The 21,724-nt window shown below is 32.8% G+C and overlaps 1 protein-coding gene across 1 annotated transcript in view; it reads right to left on the reverse strand.

The window, feature by feature from the left end:
- The window catches only part of LOC124930635 (nuclear-pore anchor-like), a 28,922-nt gene extending 16,235 nt beyond the window's left edge, over positions 1–12,687 (reverse strand). Inside the window, 22 exon segments of the mRNA XM_047470963.1 lie at positions 39–104; positions 106–135; positions 536–610; positions 682–753; positions 1,175–1,216; positions 1,303–1,407; positions 1,489–1,632; positions 1,728–1,747; positions 1,837–1,906; positions 1,973–1,999; positions 2,001–2,077; positions 2,838–2,888; positions 4,821–4,917; positions 5,010–5,130; positions 7,276–7,385; positions 9,425–9,517; positions 9,616–9,708; positions 9,801–9,866; positions 9,868–9,930; positions 10,473–10,571; positions 12,034–12,180; positions 12,291–12,687. Coding sequence (XP_047326919.1) covers positions 39–104; positions 106–135; positions 536–610; positions 682–753; positions 1,175–1,216; positions 1,303–1,407; positions 1,489–1,632; positions 1,728–1,747; positions 1,837–1,906; positions 1,973–1,999; positions 2,001–2,077; positions 2,838–2,888; positions 4,821–4,917; positions 5,010–5,130; positions 7,276–7,385; positions 9,425–9,517; positions 9,616–9,708; positions 9,801–9,866; positions 9,868–9,930; positions 10,473–10,571; positions 12,034–12,180; positions 12,291–12,596 — 1,974 coding nt within the window. The 5' untranslated portion in view covers positions 12,597–12,687.
- Between the last annotated feature and the right edge of the window lie 9,037 nt (positions 12,688–21,724).

The raw sequence follows: 21,724 nt of genomic DNA on the forward strand, positions 1-21,724 counted from the left end.
ACAGGTAGAAAGCTTCAGAAATGCAAAATATCAGTCACCTGATGGTCAACTTCTTTCATGCATCTTTCAAGTTTCTCTCTAGCAAAGTTAACTTCTAGACCAAACCTTGTCACGCTCTGATCGTACCGATATAAGCTCAGCTCTGTAATATAAACCAATTTGGGTAAGTTACTTTGTCTGCATTCATATGTATAAACTAATATGGTTCAACATTTAGATACAAAATAGCAAACCAACATCTTGCACTTTATACCATGACAAGCAAAAATGCCCATGATCTTAGGAATTCTAGAACAAATTGTTTTTCTCTTTTATTGGGTGCTTCTGGGATTCTATTGGCAACCCGTAAAGAAACAGATTTGAGTGGATAACTATACAGAACAGCCAAATTAACAATCATGCTCACAATGCCTACTCTATCTAACCTACTTTCATCACACAAAAAAATGGAAACATAATACCTCAGATTTTTTATGGGCACAAGATTCTTACATATGCTTAATTTAAATGAAAAACATTAAGTCCATATCCTTACCTCAGTTTTCCCACATTTTTCCTCAAGGCATTTTACATGGTCAGAAGCTGCTTCTTGGGCCTTCTTTGCAGCTTCCTGCACTATTAAAAGGAACAGGAGTAAGTTTACTGGAATAGGTATTAAAGTGAAAATATTGTGTATCTCACCTGAGATCCTTCAAGAAGAAGCCTGAAATCCTTCCTCCCATCTTCTGCCAAACAATGAATGACCAAAAGAATCTATTGTATTCTAATGCACAATCAAGAGGAAAATAACAACTTAAAATAATTTCATTTAACTAATCGCTAATTGTTTATTTAATAAATAAAAGTGAGACCAAACTTGCAGATGATCACTGAAATTCCGGCAATGAACTATATGAGATTTTCAGATAGGAAAAGATAACTAAATCTTACCAGGAACAGCTTCTACCGATTGGGAATTGTGTCAAATGGAGGTTTAGTCCTTCTTCACAAAGCCTTTTGTACATTGCAACCTACCAAGGGAGAAGAAAATAAACTTGAAAAATGTTTGTGCCAGCAATACCTTATACAAATTTTACAGGAAAATTTGACAGATCTGTGTGCAGTTGAATTCAATCATTGCGCCCTTGGTTCTTCAGCTCTTCATTAGTCACGGCCATTAACTTTAGAAGTCAGCCTCGTCATTTTGTTTTTCCGGAAGCTCCATCTCAAACTTATCCTGAAAAGGTGGTTAATCATCAATAAAAGCCAGAAATGATGACATAAACACACCAATATAGATGAAGGAGAAACAGTTCTCAAAACCTTTAGCTCCACCTCCTTAATCTCAAGCTGTTCAGAGAGGCTGCGCACAATGCTTCTGAGCCGCACATTTTGCTCAACCAATCCATTTATGTCCTTAAATGTTAACTGAACATTTCCTCACAAATAAGAGATCAAAAAAAGTTCTTGAGTGTAAGAGATTAGTGCTGACAAAAGAGAAGAATATACCAGCCGTTCAGAAACTAATCTATCAGCATCAGATACAGCATTTAACTCCACTGAAGGAACATTGATTTCTTCAATAGAATAATCATGTCCACTAACTCCACATCGGAGCTGTACATCCCGACATTCTTTGAGAAGAACTGCCACCTGAAATAACAATAACTTAGCAGAGAAAGAACTGCAAAGCCGCAAATATGGCAAGATGCATGTTATATAATCATTTTAAAGAAATTATCTTGGACACTATTGAACTCCTTTAAGACTTCAAGAATAAAATAATATCAGGCTTGGAAAAAATGAACTTGTATGTATATAATATCAGACAAAATAAATTACAATCAACTGAGTTACCTGCTTCTGGGAGATCGGCAATCTCTTTTTGTGCTGTAGAATAGTCTCTTCCATGTTGCCTTAACTCAGCCTGCTCACAGGAACTACTATATCAAGATAATAATTAAAAAAAAGAAATAAATATATGAACACTAACCCTTAAGTCCTGGATACTCTTCTCCAATGTTAGTTCGTTCAACTAGATAAGGCTGCAGTTTTTGGTTGACAACAGTGTATGCCTCAATCAGTTTTTCATGCTCAGCTGAAAGAAAAAAACAATGTTTTAGAAATCATCAGAACACAAATAACAAAATGAAAGGCCCCTCACTATGTTCATGGAATGGAACCATGCTTGGATTATATAATTGTGGTACTTTTGAAGATTGATTTTAGAGTTATAATTTTTTTATTAAATTAGAGTTTAAAGTTTTTTGGAATTAAAGAATAACTAGCATGACACCCCACAGCCATGTCCCCGCTTAAACTCAAAGCGCTTCAAGATGGAATCGAACCCGTAACCTTTTGGTTTCTTAAAATTTAGATGTTAATGTTAATTGTCTTTAGTGAAAATCAGTTCATTGTAGAAAGTTGAATGCTGGTATATGTAAATATATTTTTAAGAATAGTTAACATTATTGAGAATCAGTAACACTCTAGAAGATGATATGTGTGGGGAAGAATTCACAATCAGAAGCAGAAGCAAAAGCATCTAAATGGCATTACTTACAAGTCCAGAGGACAAGCAGAGTGTCCAAACAATAATATCAACAGCCAAATGAATTCTAGACATAAATTTTTTTGCTGGATTAACACTGGCTAAAAACACAAAGTCTTCAAATTTACATGAAAATTCATGCAATAATACTGCCTATATGTGTGTAGCATATATAGACAACATGCATAATTAGCAATTAGTCATCTAAGACAATGTTTTTAAGTTATTATTGCATGAATTATTTGAGACAAATATTTGAGAAAACTATTATTTAAGTAGTGGTCTAACTGAACATCATAATTGTCACATACCTCGTTCATCAGTATGACAGCAGCTTTGTCCTCTATTCGTAAAGAACCTAAAAAGAGAATAAGGTATGTACATAAGCTACAAAGATAGGATACTGATGACAACAACCAACAAGGTACAGCAACACATCATAAGATAACAAAGAAAAAGAAATTGTCAAATGCAATATCACAGCTAAAAATAACATCCTAATTTTCCTGAAACTAATTTTATTGAGTAGTATAATTAGGACACCACTAGAAATATAGAACTGATTCTAAAGTCCAATCAAGCTGGTCCAGAGAATCTATGCATTGATCAAACCGCTGGTGATGTTGGATTATAATTGAGAGATTTGTTGTAGCCTGTTTACCAAGGAACAAAATAATTCTAATTGGGATAGTGTTTCTCTCATACCACTTGGTAAGATTTGAAGGGTTCTAGAAGGATTGAGTTGAGAAGAGGAATGGCGAAAGCCAAAATGTCCATAGCCCATTCCATAGCCCTTGAATTACTGAACTTATTCATATAGTCATTGATATTTTCTCCTGGCCTAACTAGCTCTATTTGGGGGGGAGAATTAAAGGAGAACTAGCATGACACCCCACAGGCATGCCTCCCGCTTAAACTCAAAGCGCTTTCAGATGGAATCGAACCCGTGACTTTTTTGTCTCTTAAGCCGGCTCTTACCACTGGACGGGCTACATTGATGGGTCCTAACTAGCTCTATTTATAACATGGTCATTAATCTAGTACCCGCCTTATTCATTAAGCATAGCAACATGGTCAGTTGGCATAACTTCCTAGCTCAATATAAAATATATATAACAAATGAGGGACTTATTTAACAGTTTTATATACCAACATGTTCTTCTAGATCATTAATCTAGATCGGCTACTGCATTAAATCTTCGCCATTGGATTTGACTAACCTTGACATAAGCCTATCTCAAAATAATTGAGAATCGCCTAAGTGGAACCAAATAGGGTGTGTTTGAGATAGTTAGTGTGTTTGGTAACCATGGAATTGGAAGGCATAATTCCCAATTCTTAGGTTTGGTAGACCATTTTAAGAATTTGAATCAGAAATGGAATTGGAATTCTGGAATTCAAACCAATGTAAGTTTACCATTCTCAATTGCACTTTTTAACTCGAAATTGTAATTCCAACATTTACTTTTTCTATTTTCAAACAAACAAATCTAATTATTTGATCATTTTACAATACGGTTAATATGTTGAACCGATAAATTGTTTTTATTAATTTAGAAGTTAAAATGTCGAGCAGGTTTTTTTTTAATTTAAGCAAGTTTAACTTTTTGAATTAATTTTTTTTATAATTTAGGAAGTTAACATGACGAACCAATATTTTGTTTTTAATAATTTAGGAATTTAACATGCAGGAGCGATATATTTTTCTTTGTATTTAGTAAGTTTAAAATGTCGAATCGATATATCTTTTTTAATGAGAATTGAACCCTAGAAAAAAACCTCTTGACACATTAGCTATCCTAATAGGTTTTGTCAAACCAATATAATAATATAGATAATATACTATTCAAATTGTTTTATTGTAGTTTTTTTCAAACATAAGAATCTGAATTGAATTACAATTATATCGTTTTTCCAAACATAAGAAATGAATTGTAATTCAATGCCAATTCTGGTGGAATTGAATTGAATTCCAATGTCAAAGCCACCCCCATCCAAACATAACCTAAGTGTAATAGGCCCAAATTTTCTTAAGAAAACAATAGACTTGCCCAATTAAACTACTTTTTTCAATCAAAGATTATAATTCAGTTCTTAAACCTCTAAATGGACTCTCTGAAGACCTCATTGTTTACAAAAAAAACTGAACAGTTAATCTCATGTCACGTGGACTCACAAATTGACTACTGTAAATATTCAGGGTATTGATCTATGAATCTGAAAATGAAAAATAATGGTCCTAGGGAAACAATATAGTCTAATTCCCTAAACTATTAAAACCATAAACTACATACCTGATCCAATATATTTTGTGTATGCTTTCTGCCCAATTGTTCATGCCTCAATGCGTCAACAGCCTCTTGGTATTTGGTATACATTTTAGCTAGCTTCAAAATAAAGTAAAACAGTTAAAATTGAAGGAAAAATTAGAAGACTAATACCAAACAAAGAGAATTATCCAACTGGCACAAAACTTACCACTCCAACCCTCTCGTAGAAGTGAATCTGCTAAAGTTGTTCCTGAAATGCCTACAGGAATACTAGGAACAATTTGACGATTATCCTCTGCAGAGCCCTTTTCTTCAGCTGACTCGCTACATCTGCCATATTAGCAAAGAACACCATTGAAGAAAATTTTAGATATAGAACACTAGCTCTTGTGTGAACAATCACAAACAGAATGAGCTGGTAAAAAGAAAAAATAGGCATCTTCCTAGGGCACTACCTATTTGATTAACAGATTGCCCACACAGACCTTGAACTTCTCACACCCTTTGACACACATCTACAAACATATCCTCACGCTAAATTCTTATCCTCAAACTTGCCCTGAAAGGTCTTTGGGTGTTCTGCCATTGTCTAATATGGTTTCATTGGATACTCATCCTTCGAAAAGGGCAATCAGTTTATTCCTCTAATGCCAAGAAAAAACATTATACACTATGGATGTCACTTTCCATGAGACTCAACCATATTATCTTGTCCCAAGCTTTAGGGGGGGAGGGGGGCGTACTAAATGGAATCACACTCTCGGGATTCTTCCCTTCATTTTCCAGATCTAGTGCATGTGAAATTCCTCATTACCCTCTTACCTCTACAACCTACTCCACATATCCTAGATCAAGATTACCCTACACCAAAACCCAATCTGGATCCACCCACCCAAGTATAAACTTGGGAGAAAGGGATCAGGCACTATTGAACACTGCCAAAGGGCTTGCTGCACTAGATAAAAATAAGACGTGGACAATGGTTGACCTACCTAAGAGAAAGAATCTTCTACCTAAGAGAAAGAATCTTGTGGGATGCTGATGGTATTCCGTGTCACATATAAAGCTAATGGGGATGTTGAAAGTTTGAAGGCTAGGCTGGCAGTCAAGAGACCCAATCCATTGGAATTGAAAATCGAAAGACATTTGCTTAGGTAGAAAAATTAAAAACATTCGAGGGTTAATGTTGACTACAGTAAATTGGGATTGACCTCTCCATCAACTTGACGTCAAGAATTTTTTTACAAGAGGAAGTATATATGGAAACCCCAACGAGAATGACTCAAACTCATCAAGGAGAGGTCTGAAGACATTTCAAGGGTTCAAACAATTCCCATGTGCATGAATTGGTAGAATTGTTAAGTTCAGGATCAAATGTGCATGATCACACCTTATTTATAAGGAGGTCCAATGACAAGTTGGTTGTTCATTGATGTCAGTGACATTGCATTACTAGGATTTTTTTTAAATTCCAACTAAAACATCAATGCTGAGGATTTTCAAATTAAAATAGCAATTTTAAAGTACTTGTTGGGAATGGAAGTGGAAGAACAACCGGAAGAGATAGACGTGACTCATGTGTATTATAGAAGAGAGGTAGAATACTAGGATGTAAACCTGCAGCTACACCTATGGAATAAAAAAAAAAGCTTGGGGTTGACCTAAGAGTGTCCATTTGAAAGTGAAAGCAAAGTAGGAAGGTATCAAAAACCAGTAGGTCAACTTATCTACTCACACACACTAGGGCAGATATTTGTTTTTGTGAGTTCAATGAGTCCTTTTCGTATAATCCAACGAAAGATTGTATGGAGATTGCCTACAGAATTCTAAGTACCTCATATTGGCTCATGGAAGGGGCTTAATGTTCAAAAGATATAGTGACAGGGAACATACATCTCTATAGATGCCTGTGCTAGCATGTCTAGTTTATAAGTAAATAGATAGAGAAAAGATCTCATGAATATAAGGATAAAGGGGTTACCCTAAGAAAACCTTGTAACACTTGTATTTAAATAGTACTACCTATGAAAGAATAGTAATTACATTTGTATCCCAAATACGCATTTACTTTAGGCAAGTTATTAGAAGTTTGTTAATTAATATAGACATGTGGCACTCTAAAGTGTTATATAGAGAGTTGTACACCTTTAAAAGAATTGTTAAATAAATGGGAATGAAGGATGGACTTTGGCCCCTTGCCTCTAATCTCTCATAATTCATTTTCTTCAATAACTTTAAGTCAATTACATGATATTCTATTTTTCTCATCTAAAGAATATATTCTGAAACAAAGCGTTACATAATCCCACATGTTCTATGGAATAAATTTCACCTCTATACCCACACCACATACATCATGATTTCATCAACTGCATAAAGACCAAACTTGTGAATAATCGACTCTGCGCTGACTAGACAAAGGAAAAAAAGGATCGTTTACTATAAGCAAGTCAATAGATGGAATGTGCACATAACCTCAACGTAGTAATAGAGCTCAAAGGAAGCAGATTCAGCTCACTTGCTTTTCTAGTAGCCTCAATCTCTGCTTCACACTTTTCTAGCTTCTCTTTCAGATGTGTTGTCTCCTATGATTAAAATAACGCCAGCAACAACATAAGGCAACTAAACTATAAAAACTATAGACATAGAAGTGGCAAAGGTTTTATCTTAAACGAAGCATCTGGACATAAACATATTGCTCTAGTGAAACCTTTTCATTAGTCCACGGGAAACGCAAAGGTCGCGCTTATCGTGGGGAACCCGAAACTATTACAAACCATGTTGTGACAACAATTGCCACAAGTTAATCAAAAATTGATAAAAAAAATAATTATAATGCAACAAAAACAACATTGAGGCATTCTTCCAATTCAAGATTCTCAAATGAGCTTAACTCAACGTGGAGTTGCTAGTCTTTACTCTCGTGAAGACGCTTTTCAATTTGCTCCCTTGTTGACACCCATATAAATCTTCCATTTGTATCTGTTTAGCTTAGATTTGCCTTTTCTCGAGGCCTTTTTGTTAATGTTACGCTCTTGATCTATTTTTCAACCATTTTCGTGACTATGTCAAAGTCAGCTTCTCGATGGAAGAGCGCAACGACCACTCTCAAAGGCGTGAGCTTACCCTTACATAGCACTTGCTTTCTTCGAGTCTCCAACAAGAACTGGTCCGGTTTCATTACCTCGACAGATTGGATGGGATCAGTATGCTTGTGTCATTTGGGACGGCTCCCAAAGAGACCTCCTTTGTTTGATCGTAGTTGTAACATGCCGCTTCCGTTTAGAACAACTCTCATGGATCTCGGTCAAGTATTCCCCAATTTAATTATAAATACTAGATGTGACTTATAGTTAGATGTAAGGAATAATTATATTTTTAATAGTTATGCTATAAGATATCCCATAATTATCCTATTAGCAAATAACTTATTATTCTAGGAAGGATATCTATACTAGAATTATTGAGAAATGTGTATTCAAAGGGCATGAGCCATGAATAACTTTAACAACAATTAAACAATCTATAATTTCCACATATCTTAATTTATGTGACAGTTCAAGTTATAAATTTTGGTTTTAGACTTTTAGTACAGCATTGCAATGTCAAAGGCTCCAAACTCTTCAAACAAAAAATGGTTTGCTCACTTGCACAAGTAGTTTCTTTAGCAGAACTTGGTACAGTCTGTATAAAACTTTAGGTAGAACAAGACAATATTCTAAAACATTATGAAACCACTAAGATACTAATTGACTGGTCAATTGGAAGATTTCAGATATCAAGATGAAACATAAAGATGAGAATACCTTTTCAAGCTCTTAATTTTCTGAGTTGCTTTGTCAAGTTTCTCCTTGTAATCATTTTAACTTGATCCATATGGGTTCTGAGAGGAATGGAATGTAAAAAAAAACAGTAGGAACTCAATTCAAAATGCCTGCTGGAAACAATCACAGGCAACCAAAGAATAATCACACTAATACATCTTACTTCCCTCAAAAGCCTCTTGATAACTCCCCCTCAAGCCCTCTCCAGACTTTTGTGCACCCATTTCTTCGGGCAAGATTGCTTTGTATTCAGCAACAAGGGGGGGCTTGTAACTTTACCTGCATTATTTATGGTTAGGTTATGCCTGACAACTGACCAAATGTGGAGTTCATCTCATTCCTCGCAGAGATGAGCTTAACGATATTTTCATCAAAGGCCAAGAGACACAAATTCAAGACTAGCGGAATAACTTGAAATACGATGTTTAGTTTGGTTTTAAATAGGACTTGAAGCATAAGAAAGCAGAAATGAAATTTCAAGTAATTAGTAATGTTTAAAAAAATAAATAAACAGAAAAAGAAAATGGAGTGGTACTTGTGCCAAAGTGTTGGTCATCTGAACTTGTTCTTAAATTTAAACGATTGTAGCCCTTTTTTAGCGTACGGAGTGACTCAATATGATCATTTATCATGAGTTCTTATTTTGAACAAAATTAAACACTAGGTCTTGATTAAACATCTCAACAAACTTTATGAATGAATGAATATGCGTTTTTGGCCCATCTATTACAATATGAAAATTGATTTTCAAACTAAAGACAACCAAAAAGATGGCCCACTATTTATTTCAAGTATCTTGCCCTGACAAAAAAGTTTAGACTACATACTGTTGAAAGTTCAGCAGTAAACTGTTCTTCATTTGCTGCTGCGACATCTCTAGCTGCAGTTAAATCCTATAAATTGGAATAGGCATCAGAAAAATATATACCAGGAAATTCGCTAACCAATACAAAACTATATGAGTTGAAAGAGACTGGTCAAGAAATGTTACCTCTTGTTGAGAAGATAGCTTCAATTCTAACTCCACTGCTCTATCCTTATTCCATTTTAAAGAGCTCATACTATCATTCAATTTTTTCTCCAACTGAACAATGAGTATGACAAAAATGAAGGAGAAAGCGAGACAGAATCAGATTAGAAATATTGATCAAGAAGTTAATATAATAAAATGCATACATCTGCAATCTTAGCACCCATGTCTGCCACCACATCACTATGTGTTTTGCGTACTTCAATGAGACCTGTTCACTTTAACCGTTAGTTCATCATTAAGCCAAGTATTGTGCTTCTCAATAAGTTCTTTCTCCTGCTCACATAAAAATAAATAAAATCAATTTGGCATCTGCAAACAGGGGAGGAGGGGGAGATAAGGAACAGAAATCGTGATGTAAGAAAATTTTGAACATTCGAAGTAATGATGCACCAGCATTTATTTGCCACATAGCAAGCAACATCTCAGGATCATGCAAACATGTCTATGTCAAGTGCAGAACAGCTTTAATTAAAGATTCTAGATTGTACTAATTTGTGCATTTTTTATACACTATGTTTGCAGGAAAATCATCACTCACAGACACACATACTATGACATATATGGAGAAGGATAGAATTTGCCTTAACATGAAATTAAAATATTTGACAACCTAATCCAACAAGTACCAGAACCAAATGTTTCAAAACTAATCACAGTTCTCATCTGGAGAATCCCATAACATCAACAAAATAAATATATCTCAGCAACTCCACAATAAATATATCCACAAAACAGTGAACTAGAGCACACATCAGACAAGATGTAGGAAAAGATGACCAGTAAATAGTACATTTATGACATTAAAATAATATAACCTGTGAAAGACGAGAAGAAGAGATGCGACCTCGTGCCAGCTCAACCTCAACCTCATTCAACCTGGCTTCTCTTACTGCCGCACTGTCAGTCATGTTAACCTTCAAAGTAACTCAGGAAAAAAAAATCAATGGCAATCCACATAAGAAATCAATATGGTATCAACTTCAACAGGGAGTTGGACAAAAACAATAATCCAACTATAGATCTCAGACATCATTTTTGCCTAGCGATTAATAAAACTAGCCGAGCTACATCCAAGAGACTCCAAGAAGCAATGTAACCTTTAAAAACCTATATATCTAATTAACAGGTACCCTTTTCATATCAGAGCCATTTTCATTTTCAGAGAATTACTTAAAAATTTACCTAAACAAATGGAAGCTTCTGCATCAACAAGTAGTGTCGCAAGAAAAAAAATCAGGAAAAGACTTACATACTAAAAGCTCAGAAAGGTCATCAATAAGTAACATTTCTCTGATGAGAACCATGTCAATTGTGTTGCCAGATTACTTACTCCAACTCAATGTCAAATTCAGAAACTTGATTTAGAAAAAATAAGTTATCTAACCAGGTCGTTTTAATGGCTATTCTTTGTGTAACTACCTCTTCTAGACATCTCTATAAATATTCTCCCAATTTTAATCTATTTCTTTAAGTGATTCAACCATTCAGTGTCCCCAATACTCGTTCTATCAACTGTACTGTTTATCATATTAATCACATTTGCAAGGTCCACTTTGCTTTTCTAAACCTTTGCATTCTGATCCTCCAAAGCCCAGTGATTGTCTCCAACTTTTACTACAGCACTTCATGGCCAGACACATGCTATCTAGGAATATTTTCAACTAGGACTTATTATACGTCAAATAAGTTTGTCACATAACAGCCTCGAGTAAGCATTTCCTCACAATTATTCACCCATGTTCAGGTTGCAGAGCTACCCTCACAATTATGCTAGATGTAGTTATTTTAACAGTTCGTCCGCAAGTTATCATACACATGAACTAGATATTTGTTCTTAAATTTAGATTAGGGTTGCTCATCATAGTAATATTGTTTCCTCCTAACCCTGTCTATGCAAGGTTCGTTTTCCTGATGCGACATCAAAGAAACTTTCATTTAGCATCACAACAGTTCCTACAGGTGCACATCATATTTGAGTAGCAGAATTCACATTATGAAGCTTGGATGTTTCCACGTAAGTCCCTTCATCAGAAAATTAACATTCTACGAGTTATATACTTGAGAAAAGAGAAAATTGAATGAAAATTCCAGTTACCATGTCTTAGTGATTACAAGGCAACCTCTTTCGGAAGCTCATTCATGACAACAATATGAATAAAAATAATAAAATAGAAAAATCATTAAATCCTCACTAAAGCTGCATAGATCAAAGCAAGGCAGAACATTTAATAGGCTTGAATCAAATGAAAAACTGTAACTACCTACATTGCAAGGTCAGAGTCCACTTTCTAATGACACAACCTTAAGCAAAGGACTTTGTAAGTAGATATAAGGTAGGCAAGGTGGTTAAAAAGAGGTGAGTTTAAAACTACATACAATCTTCTCAAGGTAGCTCTTGATGGTGGCATTTTTCTCGCTGATCTCTGCGTCCTTATGTTCAATCAATTCCATTAACTGCTTCTTGGATTTGTGAACTTCTGCTAGCTCTGTCGACAACTTTTCTGTATCTCCATCATCTGCAATCTACAAAATTAAAAGCACAATCAGCATCAAATGAAGCACTAATATTACACACAAGTAGAATAGAGATACAAAACAAAAAAGAAGAAATAGGTTGAGCAATAAAGAGGTACGCGTTTGAGATGAGCTCGTTGATTCTCGGCTTGGACTTGGGCAAGCTCAGACAAGCGTTGTTCGAGGGTGTTATTGAGTTGGGCATTCTGAGATTCAATCTGGGTGAATTCAGAGGAAAGCGACACATACTTCTGCTCAAGTACCGAGCAGGTCTGCTCGGCGGTGATAGCAGCGGCATCAGCCATGGCCTGCACCGTCTCATGTTGGGCATAGAGCTGTCTAATGAAAGCATCAGCCTTCTCGGTAACAAGAGCAGCGTCGTTGGAGCACTGGTCGAACTCCTCGTCGGTGAGAAACAGCGGCATGCTTATTCTCTCTGCCCTAAATGTGGCGATTGGACTACAGAGTAACGTTCTGGTTTTCTAAGAGGGAGAGAGACAAGAGTCTCGAAACACCCGTGTTATGGAGACGCTGGATCTATTTAGGTTATTAGGATTCCAAAATTTTGAGGGCTCATAAATTAATTGGAATTTAAATTTAAATTTAAATTTAAATTTAAATTTAAATTTAAGTTTAAGGTAGTCTTCTATTTTTTTTATTATTTAAATAATCTAACCAAATTAAACATTAATTTTAATTACATTTTTTATGATCTCACTTTATTTTATTCATTAACTAAAATATTTTATATTTTATTATTATATATTAATATTTTATTAAAAAAATATGTGCCCTTCAAAATCATCTTCAATCATTTTGTTACCAAAAGGCCTAAAAGTCTGTTTGATAACCATGAAATTAGAATTGTAATTGGTGTTCAATTCTAATTATTAGGTTTGATAAAAAAAAATTAAGATTAAGAATTTGAATTAGCATTCCAATATAATTCAAATCATGTTATTTTATCATTTTCAATTTCACTCTTATTAGTTCGATATTGTAATTTCAATTCTAAAAAAAAAATATTTTATTATTTTATCATTTAACACGATTATATAACCGTGTTAAACATATAATTTTATTATATATGTGAGAGTAAATGGATACTTGAATCGGATCATGGATTGTCTGGCCATAAACTTGAAACGGTTAAAAATAATATTAAAAATGTTATATGTATGTTTTGAACGTACAACCTAATAAAATAAGTAAAACATTTTAACCAACTAAGCTAATATTAAATTTTACACAAAATTTGATGAACGAGCGACATTCTTAACAATAATATATACACATATAAAATAATGTTTAATTTGAATTTGTCGGGTCGAGAGCTATGCTTAATTTAGATGTATATGTGAATGTAAATGGATATTTGGGTCTATATCATTATTAATGAAATATTTATATTTTTATTTTGGAAAAACACGAAATATTTTTATTTAATATTAGGATAAGAGATATAATTATTTTTATTATATTTGCTTTTATATGAGTATGAAAATTTTATATAATATATATAGTTATTCAAAATGTAACTTACAAAATATATATAAATATACAAAATTATAAAATTATTTCAACAATCAAAAGTGATCTAGCGTTTAAAGTGTTAACTTTTTATATTTAAGACCAGAGTTCGAATCCCTCTAAAAGTAATTATTATATGTGAGTGTGCAAATATTGTTGATAAAAGCTAAGTGTTTGTCCACGGAGAGAATGTCGACTTGAGTAAATCAAATATTGGTGCAAAAAATAAAGATTTGTCCACAAAGGGTGATTTAGGGCGTGATTTCATGTCGAAATGGGTAATCGAATGTTCAAGACTATTAAACCTTTCTAATAAATACTAGGTAAATTAAAAAAAAAAATCAAAAAAGAATTACAATAATTTTAAATATGTATTCATTGTGTCTTATACGTAATAAATTACGAATAATTTTTAATTAGATTAATATATATATATATATATATATAAGAGAAAAAATTAAAAATTATTTGTATTAATATATTTATATCATATATTTAAAAAAAATTAAGATACGAAATTTAATTATTTTTATTATATATAATGTTATATATATATCATTATTAACGAAATATTTTTATTTAATATTAGGATAAGAGATATAATTATTTTTATTATATTTTGTTTTGTATGAGTATAAAAAAAATTATAGTTATTTATAATTTAACTTATAAAATATATATACATATATAAAATTATAAAATTATTTCAACAATTATAAGTAGTCTAGCGGTTAAAGTGTTACAATTTCATACTTAGAATCATGGTTCAAATCCTTTTAAAAGTAATTATTATATGTGAGTGCGCGAACATTGGTGGATAAAGTACAAGCGAGAAGAGTAACCCAAACATTGATAAGAAAACTAAGGCTTCGTCCACGGATGGTGATTTAGAGCTAAGTAGATAAAGTACAAGCGAGAAGAAACATTGGTGAGAAAACTAAGGGTTCGTCCACGGATGGTGATTTAGAGCCTAAGATCTTACCGAAATGTGTAATCGAATATTGGAAATGTCCATGGAGGTGATTCAAGGCCTAAGATCATGCTGAATGGTGTAATCGAATGATTAAGTATTGTGGAAATTGATACATCGTTAAAAGATAATTTAGATGATATATATGGGTGAAAGAGATTTTAATAATGCATTTTTTTCTTTTTAGTATTAAATTTTTTAATTATATATTAATTATATATATACATAAAAAATCCATAAAAAAATAATAAATATTTGTTATTTTAATTTATAATGTTATATATATATATATATATTAAAAAATATATAAATTAGAAAAAAAAATTAAAAATACTTTTAACTAAATAGGTTAAATTTAAATCGATTGATAAATTATTTTTGATTTATTTATTATTATTAAAAACAAAATAAGGCATTATATACTTTCTTAGGTTGGAGGAGACTTTTCAGCCTTTGTTGCCCCTCGGTAGAGGGAGTCTACTTAGCGAACTGACAGGACGCGGAGAACGATTGATCAATATTAATCTCGAAATAATATTTTAGAATTGCCTACAAATTTTAAAAGAGAAATATTAATATATTATTAATTAAAAAGACTGAAATAAAAAAATATAAAATATTTGTTAAAAATAAAAATAAAATTGTAAAACAAAATAATAAAATTATTTAAATTAAAAATATATTTAATTAAACATTAAATTTAAATTAAATTTAATTTTCACCCATTAAAACTAATTCAAAGATTTTAATAATATTATTTTTGTTTAAAATATTTATATATTAATAATATTTTTTTATATCCGTACATTTTCACGGCATCCTTAATATAGTTAGACCCAATTCGGTTGATGTTATTTAAATAACACATCAAACATTATTTTACCAATATTCTCTATCACATGACTTAATTCATTAACCAAAATACTAAAATATCTTTTATTTAAAAAATTAAAATTTATTTATATTATTGTAAGAATGAAAATTTGATTTATCATATTTTCAAATAATATTATTATTTTTAATAATATTAAAATAATATTTTGAATTTTTATATTCAAAATAACTCAAAGAATGAATTTAAACCTAATTAAGGATGAATTATTGTGATAATTAAACCCTAATTAGAAAAATTATTCAAAATTCCAAAAATATTTTAAGGATAAAGTGTTGTATTTATTTTATCTAAATTAGGCCAAAGAAGAGGTTAAAATAAAATCTGACAATCCAGTGTAGACGGATTTTTGTTAAAATTCTAATACAGGATCCTGGACCATCATATGAGCGCTTAAGCTTCATCCAACAGTCTAGACGCTTCCACGCAACCCGCTATAATGAATCAAGCGCGCACTTGTCACACTTGATCAACTAACGGGACAGACTAACTCCGTTAGTCAAACATGTTGACCGCGGACGGAACTCCAACAAAACCTTGCCTTTTGTCACCCGATACGACGTCGTTTGACTCGTCTTTTCCACTAGACTCGCGACATCTCTAGAAACGCGATCTCGCCGGCGCGATTCTTCTAGAAGGTCCAATGTCCTCCACGTGCATCCTTATCCTTCGATTTTTCGACCACTTACTCCCCTCGTCATCGTCTACGAAACCCCCTTATCCTCCAACTTTATCCTACCTTAGATAAGACTGCCACGAATTAGGGATGAGAACAGAGAAGGGCAAATCCGACTTCAATTACCTCTCCCCCGCCGCCTTAGAGGAAGTATAAATACTCCTCCATGGTCTGTAGACCAAATCATCAAAGAATATCAAACAATTACAGCCTATAACAATCATAATCAAAGTCTGAAAATTCAGCCAAGAACTAGTTTTTGTCAAAACCTTCTTCGGCGACTCCCAATTCGATCTAGGCTTCTATATAGCTTCCAATACCTCCTATGAGTGTTCTCCAAGTGTTGGTATGAATCTAGAAGCTTTATATTTTGATTTGTAATTGAAAATCTGATTTTTTTCAAGTTTTCTTGTTTGATCGAATTTAATATGTTCTTGAGAATGATTATGTGATTTCTTTGTTTAGAATCATTATATATATTTTGTATGAACTTTATGTTGAAAGAAATCAGATCAAATCAACCTAAATCAAGAGTTTTAAAATTTGAGTTTTAAAACTGGATTTTTAAAAAAAAAATTGTTTTTGGTTTTACTCTAGATTTTTTTTATCTAGTTATTTGCTATATATGTTTGTTAACATGTTATGATGAATTCAAGCACTTGTAACAACGTTTTGATCATGTTTGTTCAAACTGAAATCTTTAAAAATTAAACTTAAAAATTGGATTTTTGAAATCTTGTGTTCTTGATTTAATTCTAAATTTGTTGATTCAATTAGTTGTTATACATATTTTTAACATGTTAGGATGAATTACATGTAACTGTTTCATCATTTTGATCATGTTTGATCAAATTGTGTTTTGGAAAATTTTGGATTTTGATTCAATCTTCAAAAATTGTTTTAATGTTAGAATAATGTTCTTGTTTTGATTAAGGTTAATTATATTCACCATTTCAAAGCTAATGTAACAAAAATCAGACAATTGAAATGGTCTAATTTGAACAAGAGAAATGATTGGGTTCGAGGGAATTTGAGAGAGAGAATGACGGACACAATCTGGTTTGCTGATAAATTAACAACTTTTCTCTCTCTTTTTTCTCTCCTCATCGTTTATCTTTTTTCCAACCAGTGATGTAGTGACACATCATTCCATTCCTCATTTTCTCTCCCAAATTCCCTCCCCTATCACTCCTCTTTGAAAATTCCCAAAGTTTGACCTAAAAATGGTATTTTGAAATTGATCTTTATAAAGATCTTGAAATCGTGATTTATGTTAGGGCTTTTGTTCTTCATAATCATATGAACCAATTGTAGTTTATAGATCAAAATTCCATTATCTAAATTAAAAGTTATACCTTTCTAAAATTTTAACTAAATCAAGAACACCTCAGTCTTGCATCCGACCGAGGATCTTAGCCGCCGACTGAGGAACTCGACCGAGAAAATTGACATAGGACCAAGAATCCCATGACCGAATTTTCTAACCTAGGACCGATGTTCTTGAGGAAGGACTGAGCCCCAGGACCGATGGTTTTAGATTAGAACCGTGGAGTCCGACCGAGTTTTTTGACTTAGGACCGAGTCCTCCCTTTAAAATTGGACCAAGTTTTCTAACCTAGGACCGAACCTTATTTTGACTTAGGACCGAGAGCCTTTAGCTTATTCTTGATGACTAGGACCGAGTCTCCTAGACCTATGACCTATGATTAAGACCGAGCTTTCTAAATCTAGGACCGATGATTAGGACCGATCCTCTTAGACCTAATACTAGTAAAACTAACCCTAACCTTGGACCTAGGACCAATAGCTACCTAACCCTAAGACCGAGCACTAGACTGGTATATTCAAATTGGGACCGAGACGCTAGATTTTGGGACCGAGCCTCCAGAGCCCAGGACCGAGCTCTTTGGTCTCTTGAACCATACTACTCGAACCATGGTCTGGACCACCCTGGTGTTGACCGAGCCCGTTCGAGCCTAGATCGGCCAAACCGAATCTAGACCCTAGGACTCCGGTCCTAAGGCCTTTTTGGTTTCACTTTTCAAAATGCAAAATTATTTTTGTAATTTTGAAACCCGAATTCATGTTCAAATAATCACGAAAGGTTAGAAAATGATATTTTTTTTATATTTTCGGGATATTTCCTAAACTAATATTTTGGATAAGGACCCATTTGGAATTTATTTTTAAATTCTAACATTCTCGTCTGATATTTTTAGGTTTTATTAAATCTAAATACCAGCGTAATAGGTACACACCCTTTTAAATAATTTTGTACAATTATTTAAACTCCTCCGTGTTTAAGACCTCTAGACTACTAATTAAAGGTAATAAGTGTTGTAAATAGATTTATAAAACCCATACTTTATTTATTTTAGAAGAATTTTTTAAGCCATCCTTAGGCGGACGCGGATGACATATCGTGATAACCCTTTTCCGAGTGTAAACATACCACAAACCACCCTTTTTAGAAACTCTAGTATAAATACGTTTATACACGTATCATTTTATTGATTTTCATAAAATCACTTATCGACTCTGATTTTCAAATAAATAATCTTTTTAAATTAGTTATGTTTAATTAATTTAAACCAAGTTCTGGTTAAATTGTTATTTAGTCTCTCAAATTATTTAAATTTGAACAAAAGATTAATTGTTTTTACATAATTAATTTCTTAGCGCTCCAAATATTTTCAAAATCTTTTAAAAACTAGATGTTTCATTTTATAAGATGCATAACACGAAAACCAATGTTGAAATGCATCTAACCTCGAGCCACCCGCAATATGATATTTCCTTTCCATATTGCCACGTGTCTGCCTCTTCGCGACACGTTTTAAGCTATGGGACCTTGGAGGTAGAAAGATTGTTTTGGGGTTACAATTATGTATTAATACTTTTTACAAAACTAATTTACATCTCCTCAATATCATCACCAATAATTATTTTTCAAATAATCCTGTAGACATTCATTTTTCACCCCCAATTTTATAGTTTATGCTTTTAATAAATTTGAGCATATAAATTTTTTTCGAATTCATTCACGGGCTAATTGCATGATTTATTTTAAAGATAATTATTTTTAGAATAATTGAGTTTTTGGAAATAATTTATTTTGGATTCTTAATAAGTTAAGGTAGTAATTTGTCTAGGTTATAACACTTAGGGAATTTGTTATACATAGAATATTCAATATTTCTTTTAAATTAATTACTCTGGGTATTTATAAAATCAAAAATTACAAAATATATATTAACGTTTTTTATAAAGTTTTTTTTAAAGAAAATCGTTAAATATATTTTTGTATTTTGTTTTCATTAATTAGATTAGTTGTTTTAAAAAAATTTAGATTAGTTGTCGAATAGATTAGGTTTTGCAATTTAATTTTTTTAATTAGTTAGTTAATATTTTTTTTAATTAGAATTGTTCATTTGAAATATGAATAATTAAAAATAAATTGGCTTATTTGTTTTTTTTTAACAAAATCTTTTTGTAGGATGAAGAGTGAGGTGTGACTCTTCAATGGGTCAATCCAAGATCCACATGTAGACCAGATTTACAAATTGGGCCAAGAAGATTCAAATAAAAGGCAAGTCAACCCGAAGGAAGGCCAAGGAAATGATCCGGTAGGTGACCCAACTTATGGACCGACCCATGTCCAAGATCTGACCCATGAAATCAAAATATTAAAAGGGAAAAGGTGGATGCAACGTTCACCTTCACGTTGGGGACAACCAAAAATTTGAAGTGCCGATCCCAATCATGTGCGGTCAAAGAAGTTGCCTAAAAAAGGGAGGAAGATGCAAGGGAGAACAATTCAGCCGTGTGTTGAAGAGAAGCTTGAAGAATTTGTCATTTTTTTTAAAATTAAATGACAAAGTGTTGCATTATTTATCAATATATCTTAAATCCTATTGGATATCACTTGACATTTAATGACATGTCAAGTGTAGATTGATCAATTTTTTAAAAACATTTGTACATGCTTAAAATGATTTTCTCTTTCCAACGGGGCCTTAGGGTTTCATAGCTTTGTCTATAAATACCCGCTTTTAACACCTTGCAAAATATTTTTCTTTTCACCTCTAGCTCCCCTAGGCTGCCTTTCTTTCTCTAGAAAAAAACAATCTGCACACTTTTCAAAAAAACCTAAGCAAGAGCACCAACTAAATTTGTTGAGTCACAAGTCTCTTGCTTAGGGTTTTCATTTTTTTTTTGCAAGGATCTAAGGAGCAGCCCATCTTTATAAGCTACCTTTGTCTTTTTTTTTATTCTTTTTTATTTGTTTATAACAAAAAGATTCCAATTAACATGATTTCCTTTTAAACTTGTTATTTTGATAAGTGTTTAGGATTTTATTTTTTCCTGTATGTACATATGTAACATAGTTAAACTAAAAAAAATAATGAAACAAAAAAAACAGTAAGTACAAAATAAAAAAAAACATAATTTTTCTTACCCTTAAAAAAAAGTTGATAATTTGAATGACTTTATAATTATTTTTGGTTTGCTTTAAGTTTATTTTCTTTCATGCTTGTACATAATGTATATATATTAATCCCCTTTTATAAATAAAAAAAAATCGACCCTTGAGTTGGCCATTTAAAAGTAAACTCAAAAGCTAAAAAAAATATATGTTTTGATTCCATTTATTTTTTGTATTTTATGATTGATAGAATTAGGATACATATTTTAAAAACTTTCTGGAACTTTTTTATATGCAATTTGGGATCCATTTGGATCACCAAATGTTTGTTAGATTAGGATCAAGTCGGAAAATTGGCAGAATAGCAAGTCTGCTGTTTTAGGACCGGAGAAACTAGCCCTGGAATAGCATTCGATCAATAAAACTACACCATGAAGCGTACTCAGGTGCCAGCCGACCGAGGAGCCTCTCTACACACAAAAGTCGACGCCTTCCCGACGCTTCCAGCGCTTCTGGATACCTCTGTGCACATAAAGACCGAGGAAACTAGTCAAGATATACGCATATGATGTTTTTCCTGCCGCTTAGGACCCTAAAACTAGACCCAAGTCTTTTTCTGACCGAAAAAACCTAGCCTCTAATTAAAATTTTCTTGCACCCGGTTTCCTTTATATCTCCTTAGAATAATTTTTATTTTATGTTATTTCTAATATTAGCCTCTTTGGGTTGTAATTTTCACCCAAGGAGGTCCTAATGTCTGTTTAGGACAGAAAAGGAGAGCTACTGCAGACTTAGGACCGATGATTACTGCATCTAGAGACCGAGGACCAACGTTTTCTACACCTAGTGATCGAGGACCTCTACTGCTTGTTGTTGTTGACCAAAGACCGACATTTTCTGCACTTGGAGACCGAAGACCGACGTTTGCTACACTTGGCGACCAAAGACCGACGCTTACCGCACTTGGCGACCGAGGATTGTCGCATCCAAGGTCTGAGGACCGCTATCGCAGATCATAGGACCGACGTTGGACACACCCAAGGACTGAGGACCACTTCT

Source organism: Impatiens glandulifera, chromosome 3 (assembly GCF_907164915.1).
Source record: "Impatiens glandulifera chromosome 3, dImpGla2.1, whole genome shotgun sequence".
NCBI classification, from domain to species: domain Eukaryota; kingdom Viridiplantae; phylum Streptophyta; class Magnoliopsida; order Ericales; family Balsaminaceae; genus Impatiens; species Impatiens glandulifera.